At 41.3% G+C, this 10484-nt stretch overlaps 1 protein-coding gene across 1 annotated transcript in view; it reads left to right on the top strand.

Moving 5' to 3' along the window:
• Positions 1-10484, top strand: part of kcnd1 (potassium voltage-gated channel, Shal-related subfamily, member 1) — a 75173-nt gene that overhangs the window by 61664 nt on the left and 3025 nt on the right. Inside the window, exons 5-8 of the mRNA XM_024263864.2 lie at positions 315-477; positions 1353-1436; positions 8808-8903; positions 9964-10214. Of these exons, the coding sequence (XP_024119632.1) occupies positions 315-477; positions 1353-1436; positions 8808-8903; positions 9964-10214 (594 nt within the window). The remainder of the gene's footprint in view (positions 1-314; positions 478-1352; positions 1437-8807; positions 8904-9963; positions 10215-10484) is intronic.

Below are 10484 nucleotides of genomic sequence, written 5' to 3'. Positions count from 1 at the left end.
TCCATCCATCCATCCATCCATCCATCCATCATCTATCCATCATCCATCCATCCATCATCCATCCATCATCCATCCATCCATCATCCATCCATCCATCATCCATCCTTCCGTCCGTCCATTTTCTACTCCCACCATGTCCTGTTCTGGTACTGTCGGGCAGAGTAGACCCAGGACAGTCCAGCAGTTCATCACAGGGCTGTTAAAGAACTCATTATTACGTTTTACCCTGAAAGGGACACGAGTCGGATCTGTGATTCTGGCAGAAGTCTGAGATGTTTAGAGCCACTGATGACAGGATCGTTTCCTCTCCTCAGGTACGGGGACATGGTTCCAAACACCATCGCTGGGAAGATCTTTGGCTCCATCTGTTCCCTCAGCGGCGTGCTTGTGATAGCGCTGCCAGTGCCCGTCATCGTGTCCAACTTCAGCCGGATCTACCACCAGAACCAGAGAGCTGACAAGATGAGGGCTCAGCAGGTGACGCTCCGGCCAGTTTCCCGTCCAGATTCTGAACAGAGGTCCTGATGACCTCCAGCCACGCTGGGATTATGGGGAGGGTCTGATCCTTACAGGTGTAGTGTTCGGGTTCTGACTGATTCGGTTAGTTCCTCTTTCTGAGGGTCATAAATGTGTGCTTTGGTCACAGAGCTGAAGGTACTGAAGTATTAAAGAAGTCTGAAAAAGTCATCTGTTGTGCTGATGGAACAGAACAATCAGGAGACTGCAGGCTATCAACTGAGCTTCAGAGCCGTCAGAACGGTTCCTTCAGGAGCAGCTGGGAAAAAAGAGCCTCAGAAACCATGAGACAGAGACTCTGTTTCTGCTGATGTTACAGGAAAGTAAAAACCCAGCATAGTCTTAAACTGCAGCGTTTGTTCTCCTCAGCCTTCAGCACAGGACATTCTGTCTTATTAAATTCAGTTTATCAGTAAAGGACGATCTCACAAGCTCAGTAGTTTCAAAGTGCTTTGTGGATAGAAACAAACATTAAATCAAGACATTGTTAAATCCACATTTCAGTCCTGGGGCAGGAAGTGGCCGGTAAGCATGTTAGATGTATTTGAAACGTGAAATATCTTCTTCCTCTCCTCAAGGCTCCCTGCACCTGCTTGGTGTGGAAGTTCCTCGTTAGCGGACATCGTTTTACATCCCGGCGCCATCTTTGGATGGCTGTTCGCTCGTTTATCTTTATAACAGCGGAATGCATCCCATAAATCAAATCCTAAAATTTACTGTTGCAAAATCCGGCTTCAAATGTGCAGCAATGGTAAAAAGGATGTGTGCGACTGTGTGTGTGGGTTGTGTTGGTGCGTTGTGCTGACTCTGCTCCTTTCTGTGTTTCTGTTGGACAGAAAGTGCGTTTGGCTCGGATCCGCATGGCAAAGAAAGGAACAACCAACGCCTTCCTCCAGTACAAAGAGGATCGAGGACTAGGGGTGAGAGACGCACAGCAAACACACTCACAGGTCTATCTCCTCATCAAACAGGAGGATCTAAAGGAACAAAAGCAGGTGGATCGCTTGAGGGAGCTGAAGTGAATTACAGGAGGACTTCAGGTGTTTCTCTGACACGAGGTTTGAAACGCTTTGACTTCAAATTGAGTGGAGAGAGGTCAGAATGTTCCTGTCTTCAACCTTTAATAATACACTTTATTTATAAAGCGCCTTTCAAGATAAACATTACAAAGTAAACAAATAATATGAAAACAGAATTATGAAAAAGCAATTTTAAAAAGATGTGTTTAGCTGATTGTTAAAAGAAAAGAGAGAATCTACAGATCTGAGAGGAAAGGAGCTCCAGAGAGATGGAGCCACTGCTGCGAACTCCGTCACCTTTAGTTTTTAACAGACAGCAGGGGAGTGCACGGATGCACGAGCTCTGTTATATAGGCCGGTGCTTGGTTATTAAATGCTCTATATGTTAGAACCAGGATTTTAAACTCTGAAGCGCATGGGGAGCCAGTGCAGCTGGATTACCAACGGGGTGACATCATAGACTGTATAGTCTATGGGTGACATGAGTAACTGGAGGCTTTGGGTAAAGCCTTGCAGGAGCGTTCTGGACGACCTGAAAAAGTTCTTAAGATTTTTACTGAGACATGTGAGGACAGAATTACAATAATCAAGAAGACAAGAAAAATAAAAGCGAGGATGAGAATCTCCATCTCAGAACATGAAACGACTGAACTCAGTTTAGCAATGTTTTTAAAATGATAAAACAGGAACGAACAGGTGAGAGTCAGGAGGTAAAACTGGGTCTAGATCAGGGGTCTGCAGCCTTCAACGCTTGAAGAGCCGTTTGGGTCCGTTTGGATCCGTTTGGGTCCGTTTGGGTCCATTTCTGACGGACCACCACCCAGTGTGAGCCACCTTTAGAGCAATAAGACTTTCCTTTGGATTTATCTTAGTGTTACTTTTTTGAGAAATATAAATAAACTATTCATTTTTGACATAAATAAAAAGAAACTTTCAGAGAAAATAGATTTTCTTCCCAAATATGAAACAGTTTATAAAAGTTCACAAGACTTCCTTTCAAAATAAAAGACTTCCTGTGTCAAAAGGATCATCTGAATGGAGCAAATTTAGTGGTCGGTGGTGTAATGTCAGCTATGAAAAAATATGAATATTTTAAAATGTTTGTGGCTTTTCTTAGCCAGAAATTCATAAATCTAACTTTCTAAAATTAAAACAGAGCTAATTCATGGTATCTTTTGAACCAAGAGGCACACTTGAAACACTGGAATTTGTCAAAATGTTTAGTTCTCGATTATCAAACCACTATGGCTGCTGTGCCTTGGAGGCTCACAGAGTCAGAAGTTATTTGAGATTTTTTTACTTTATAGTTACTTTTTCAAGATAAAATCTTTTTTGTTAACAAGAGAGCCACAATGGAGGAGCAGAAGATCCAGAGGTTCTGGAGCCTCAGGTTCTGAGGTTTCTGACAGAAGGTCTGACAAAAGAGCCAAGTGGACCAACCCCCTGGACTGTCTGGAGGAGGCATTTGTCAGGAGCAAACGAGGACCTCAGCTTTAGCTTCAACTAGTTGGAGAACGTTGTTGTTCATCCAAATCTGGACCGAATCCAAACACCTGCTTAAAATCTGGATCTTAAAAACATCCATAAGACACATAAAGCTGAATGTCATCAGCATACAAATGATAAGAAATGTCAGAGCCTTGTGGGACACCAGAAGTGAGGGATGAAGAGGAGGACTTAAACTTGGAAGACTCAACAGAAAATGATCTGAGGGGAACCGGTTTACAGCAGATCATCCTGCAGTGAGGTACTGTAGTGACAAATAGGACAGTTCAAGGTATAATTTTAAGTATATTTCTTGCAGAGATTTGTTCACCTCTGTGAGAGTTACAGCAAAACTTGATTTTTTATTCAAAAATAAATACATCTATTCAAGGAAGCTGGTAAGTGATTGCTACTGTGGTCTGTAAAAGTACCAAAATCAAATGTAACCTTAGTGGAATTCAAGCAGTCGTAGGTGAAGACACCCTCCAGATCTGAGGCGGTTTCGTGGTTTGCTCAGAATACCTGCGGGGGTCACATTGAAAACGTTTAGTGCGAACATTTTGTCACGAAAACAAGGAAATTAGTGTTTCTGTAACGGTTTTTCTCTGCGCCGCAGGCAGAAAAACATCATTCCTCAGGTTTCTGCTAGGATTGCTTCCAAAAATTGTCTGATTTCATTGCCGCTTTTTCTACAGTCATTTCCAAATAATTAAAAAACTATTTCCTACTAAATTTGTTGATTGAAAAAAGGGAATTGATGTCTGAATGATGCAGGAAAAACTCTGCAGGGTACATCCAGATAAAATGAGAATTCTGTTCTGTGTGCAGCAGGAGGGTTTTGATTTGTTCAAGTTTGTGGAACTCGTTTGTTAAGTTTCAAAGTTTGACTCCGGGGGAAAGTTGTCCTGAGTTTAGCTGACGGGAGCGAGCCTCACTTCTCATGGAGCGTTCACTGTTCTTCATGTGTTCCTCAGGCAAGCTGCACAAGGTTGGTTTCAGAGCAGGTCTGGACACATCCTGACCAAACTCCCTACAGTAGATGTCAACCCTTTAACTCCAGAGCTCGAGTCTTTATGTTCTTTGATTTTTTTGTCATTTTTCAAGCTAAAACATGATAATTCCAGTAGATTTTGAAGAAAATCTACTGGAATTATCACGTTACCAGTTGAAAAATTCCATTAAGTCACAGATTTGGTGTCTAATTGTCATTTCTGCACTTCAGTCAGTTTTAATCAGAAGTCTCAATCACTGAAAACCAGCAGATCGCAGGGCTGCAGTGTTCTGTCAGCTCCAGCTACAACGACAGAGCGGTTTCAGAACCATTTCTAGTTGTCCTCTCCTTTGATCCGTCCTGTTTCTGCTGAGCAGTGAAGAATCGGAGATTCTCTCTGGCTAAAACTCGATGCTCGTTCAGGACGGATTTATCCTGTAAACTGAAAGCTTTGGAACAACCTGAAAATAAACTGGATGTTCTGAGATCTGAAGAACTTTTTTTTTTTATCCGTCAGCTTCTTCGTGACTCAGACTCTTCAGGCTTTTTCAGGAAGAGGATGAAACATTCAGTAGGTTTAAATGTTGGGAGAGAATAAAGCTTTAAGCTCCAGCTGGGAGAACAGATCTCACACGCAGAACTCACACTGATATCCTTCAATCCTAATTCCTCCGCAGCCTTTGGCAAGAATGAGGGAAGATTAGATTCAAAGCGTGAATAACAATGTGGTGATGGTTGTGGGGGGTGGAGGAGGAAGGAGCGCAGCTTTTCTCTTAGTCGTCATTCCACCAAGAATCAAGCGGTCAAGGATGAGGAAAAAAAGACAAGAATTCTGATTAAAAAAACAAAAACATGAAAAATAATTAGATTAAAATGTAAAAAACTGATAAAACGAAGTAATGACAGAATGAAGATTTAAGCAGCACAAAAACCCTGCAGGTCACAGTAAAAAACACGCCTCATTCTATCTATTGCTGCAATAGTTATTATGAAAATGGATAAAAAATAAAAAAACAAAGCTTCTAAAATGCATTTGAGACCTTTAGGATGAGATGGATTAACGTGCAGCCACAGATTGAACAGGACATCAGACTGACGCCGTGTCGGCCGCAGGAGACGACAGAATCTCTGACATCCTGACAGCACTAAAGTCAAAACTTCAGTTTTACTCGGTCACCACTAGAGCAGCGTCTGACAGCTCAGCAAAACTCCTGGACTCAGAGGAGGTCATCCTGACAGGTTACAGCAGGAGTCTGCAACCGTCAACCCCTACAGAACCATTCAGGTCCGATTATCACGGCGCAAAGGCAGCAGGAGCCACAAAGGCTCATGAGAATACTTTGTATTTATGTCAATGCTAGCATCATGATAAAATGTATTTATTTACTTTATTTAACCTTTATTTATCCAGCCAGGACAGATTAAGATTCTTATTTTCTACTGTGGGAAAATACAAGATCTTTTGAGAAAGAAGAACAGAAAGAAGTTACAAGAAACAAGAAATAAAATGGAATCGAATCAGAAATAAACACATTCTAAAATATGAAACCTTAGACTCATATCAGTGAGAAACAACAGCATTTATCTTTAAAATGGTAATTAAGATGTTTTTAAATAAAAGTTATTATGTTATGTGATGTCATTGATATATAGTGGGTCCAATGATAGAACCCTGTGGTACCCCAGTGGTGACTCGAAGGAGGTGAGGATGAAATTGTTCTGATTCTGTCACTGAGATCAATCGAGAACCATAACATTGAGTTAACAGAGACACCAATAACCTCCAATTAGTCTCTTTTGTATGAATAAAACATAAATATAAAGAGAAAGTATAAAACAGTTTATGACTTTTGACAGGTTCACATAATTTCCTTTCAAAATAAAAGACACCTTGTGTCACCTAGAATGAGCTGAATGCTGCCAGTGTGGTAGATAGTGGTGTAATGTCAGCAGTGATTTAAAAAAATAAACTTAATTTGACCAAAAATACATAAATCCAACTCAAAAAAATAAATTGAATCCAGTTGTGACTCTCACTGTGTTTCTCGACCCACTAAAATATTGTTCAAGAACAGAAAATCTGTCTTATAATTCTGGTTGTGCTTTCTGACTTCCAACTGATTTTCCACACAGAGCACAACAATCCGATGTCTGAAATGTTTTAGCTCGTTACTGTTAGCTTTTAACACTAAAAACTTTGTTTTTCTTTAACCAAAGAGCCAGATGTGGCTCTGGAGATCTCTGGAGATCTCTGGAGATCTCTGGGTTTCACCAACGTTGTCCTGGAGCTGCAGAGAGACTCCATGAATGAATGAATGAAATATGTAGCCATGCAATACGTCAGAACAACATCCACTTACGTTGAGTAGAAAATCTTCCCACATATTTTAACCTGTGAAAACATCTCCAAACTTGAATTCATGCAGGTGATTTACTAACCTGACAATCATCAGTGAGACAGAATGAAACTAATTGCACAACTCACAGTTTGCCTGTGGTGGGAGAGAGCAAAAACATATAATTCCTCACGTCTTCTTCCACTCTTCTCTTTGGGGCTGTTGGCAGATGGGTTAAGTGACATAAATGAGTTATAACGAATTCAAAAGAGAACAGAAAAATAATGTCTTACAGCCACAGAAACAGCAGGACAGCAGATGGATGTTGTGTCTCTGCAACAAGAAAACATGCAAACAAAGAGGGAACAGAAGAAGAAAGTCAAACCTGTCCGTTATCTCTCTCATTTCTGCTCTTCTTTGACTGTTTGTATTTAATAAATCAGCATTCAGACATTTGGCAAATCTCTGCATGTATTTTTATTTAATTATAAACAGTCGGTGTTGTTTTCAGTCTTCTGATGAACTGCAGGATTAGATCCGAGTTTTTCAACCTTTTTTGAGCCAAGCACAAAAATGCAGCTTCATCAGCATCCAAAAATGTAAAAAGGAGAAACTCCATCGTCTGCACTGATTTAAAGTCTCTTGTTCATTTTTTTGTAATGATTAAGGCAGAAAAAGTGGAAGTTTCAGCTGTTTTTCTGAAATAAAAGTTGCGATAGTTTTCAATGATAATTTTTAAAGTAAATTACATGAAAATTTGCCCAGGTTCTTGTTATTGACTCCAGTTCAATGCAATCATATATTTAACCATTCAATAATAATGAAATAAAAACAATAATAAATTCTGGGATTTAAAAAATACTTTTAAATGTTTGTGTCACAAAAACTGTGATATTTGAACAATTATGTGATCAATGCTGTTTTTACACAAAAAAGACAACTTTATATTCATGTTTATGTTCAATTGTAACTACACAAACAGAGAAAACAATAAAGTTTTCATTGTTTTTCTTTTGTCTTAATCAAAAATGTAACTTTAACAAAAAGGTTTTCTTTATTTTGGTATAATAATTGGTTTCAATCTCATTTAAATGTGTCTGTTGGCCACTAAACCTTAAACCTCATTTCTTTCTATTTTTAGAAAGAAACTTATATTTAAACTTAACTTCAAATCTTTCAAAATGACTGAAGTCTGAAGCTGGATTGGTCCTTGAATCCAGTCGTTATCAGAAACCGGCGGTTCTTTTTATGAAGATGATTTGGACAAACACTTGATGTGAAGAATAAACTCAAACCTTGAAGGAAAACCAAACAGTTTTCTCTGATCTCATCAAGGAGATTTGAAAACTGTTGCAACTGTTTGATGTGTGCGTTTGTTGCATTTCGAGCATCGTTGTAGCCCAGAGCCGCTGTCACTTTGACCCAATGCATCATGGGAGATGTGGTGGGAAAACTGATGCCGATAATGGACAGACTCACGTTTCTGAGCTTCATTATTTGATCACTTTTGAAATGTTCTGACACCAGATCCGGGAAGCTACAGCACTGAACACGGAGGAGCCTCTGATCACATGCAAGATGGCGCCAGAAACGATCTCGAACCGGAAGAAGAAATGTCCAACTTAGGAAACCCTTTAAAAACTTTTCAAAATGATCAACTTTGAAGCTTTTTAATGTGAATAAACTGTAACTGTGAGAGTTTAGTGTGAAGATGAGCTTGAAATGGGACAGAGAACGTCTCATGTCTGTCATCACGTTAGCATAACTACACCCGTTTACCTCTGGAGGAAAAGTTGGAGAAATGACGTTTTTTCTTTGTGAAGCTGATCACGTAAGGGAAAAAAGGTCATAAGTTTAAAAAGAGGGTGTGGGGGGGTTCCGGTTGACGACTTCCGGCCAATAATTTCGGGCACAAATCCTGTTTTTTTGCGGCCGTCTCCGGCAGGGGGAGGGACTTCCGGCTATTGATTTTCGAGCGCCATATTTTTCTCTGTTGCCAGATTCTCTTGGCTCTCTTTGAGGCCAGATCGGTCATTCTTATCAAAGAATCATTCATGAAATAAACACAAAGGAAAAACTATCAGAATAAGTTGAATCAGGACCCGGCTGGATGAACACAGAGCTGATATCCTGGTGATGTAGAGGATTAATACCACCGGATCAGATCCTCACCTCCTCTGTCAGAGAGAACCTGGTTCCTCTCTGACAGAGGAGACAGTCTTTCCATTTCAACAGGAGGGCTGTAGTGTAGTGGTCAGCACTCTCACCTCCAGTGGTTCAAACCCCGAGTCTCAGTGTGGGGTCTGCATGTTCATGCATGTGAGTTTTCTCCTCTGGCTTCCTCTCACAGTCCATAAACAAGCTTTAAACTGATAACGTTTGTTTATGGTGGTTGTCCATATGACACACAGACCTAACTCCGTTTCCTGTTCTGTGTGTTTGTTACGTGCGCGCTCTCAGGACCGGGACAGTGACAGCACAGCTTTGTGTGTGAAGAACAGATCAGCGTTTGAGCATCAGCATCACCACCTGCTGCACTGTCTGGAAAAGACAACGGTAAGGCCCCGCCCCCACCTCTTCCTCCTCTCACCTTCCTCTTCCTCTCATGTTGTGCTTTCATGCTAATCTGTTTTTAGAAGTGTTTTCACATAACAGAGCATCTTTGTGTTAGCTTATGTTTCAAACCTCCGAGTATTCAGTGTTAGAATCGAGCTGCTTTCATTCTTATTGTTATTTTAGGAATGTTGTAAAACTGCTGAGAGTTTTATTATCTGCAGATTTACCTGCAGTGACGTGTCTAAACAAATTCTGGAGTTTAGGGTTTAAAACCAAATCCTCCATTTAGAAATTTAAAGATTATCTGGACGGCTGCACTTGTTTGCTGCTGCTAATTCTATTGTTCTTTAGCCGCGGTGTCACATCCACTCTCTGGGCTCACCAGCGCCCCCTGCCTCGTGGCATGAGCACTGCGGTGCTGCATGCGGACCGTCGGCCTCATCTAGTTTTAAAGAACATTTTTAGCAGATAAAAAGACTAAATGAGTCACAAACTGGAACCAATGTAATCAGAAGGGCAGAAAATACAGTAATCTTAAAATAAAGCGTCTTTTATGATGATGAAAGACCAAAACAATACAGGCATGAGTCAGCTGCAGCTACAGTCAGTGTGTGAGACGCTGGGGAGGCGGAGCTACAGCTGCTTCAACCAGCGCTGTCTGGCAGATTTGAACAGGTAACTAGTAGATTTGCTGCTTTTATACCGAAGAAACATTGAAAACTCACACAGAAAAAGGTAATCAGAGAAAAGACATGTCTAAAAAAAATGATTTTTAATTTTAAAAGTTTATTAATTTTTTAAGCTATTTTTTTTTTGGTGAGGTGCAGCCTCACCTGCCTCACCAGCCTCACCTGCCTCACCTGCTTCATGCCTCACCTGCCTCACCTGCCTGCACGTCTCTGCCTCGACATTCATGTCACAGCAGCGTCCTTCAGGTCACCTGTTTAAAACAGATTTGTTGCCTGTTTTTGTTTGTCCATTCATGACTATTTTACTTTTCCACATTGAACTCCAGTTTGTTTCTTTAGGGTCGGTCTGACCCCCATATTTCCTCTTACAGAACCACGAGTTCACAGACGAAGTGACCTACAGCGAGCTGTGCATGACCGAGTCAGTGGGCTTCAGGACCAGTCGAAGCACCTCCCTGTCCAGCCAGCAGGGGGCGCAGAACAATTCCACCGGCTGCTGCCCCCGCCGGGCCAGGCGGAGAGCTGCAATGCGACTGGCCAACTCCACGGTATCCGTCAGCCGCGGCAGCGTCCAGGAGCTGGACACCTTACACCTCAAAACCACGTCCATCCCAGCACAGACGTGAGTGCAGAAACTCAGCGAGGTTTATGTTTTCACAGCTTCTCTCACGGGAATATTCCACACATCCACATCCTGGTGGGACCTCAAGGGGAGAGCCAGAGAGCAAAATGTACTAAACCACCTGAGAAAAGTAAAACATGCCTGAAGAGTCAGACAAAAGTCTGAGATTATTGGAATATATACATATATATATATCAGTGGCGGGCCGTGCATTTCACACCTAGGCCTTCAGTAGTGCTCCATCTGAATCAATCCAACCCTCATTAACTA

Source organism: Oryzias melastigma, linkage group LG7 (assembly GCF_002922805.2).
Source record: "Oryzias melastigma strain HK-1 linkage group LG7, ASM292280v2, whole genome shotgun sequence".
In the NCBI taxonomy this organism is placed as follows: domain Eukaryota; kingdom Metazoa; phylum Chordata; class Actinopteri; order Beloniformes; family Adrianichthyidae; genus Oryzias; species Oryzias melastigma.
The sequence above is the reverse complement of the archived record's forward strand: the minus strand, read 5'-3'. Positions and strand labels throughout refer to the sequence as shown.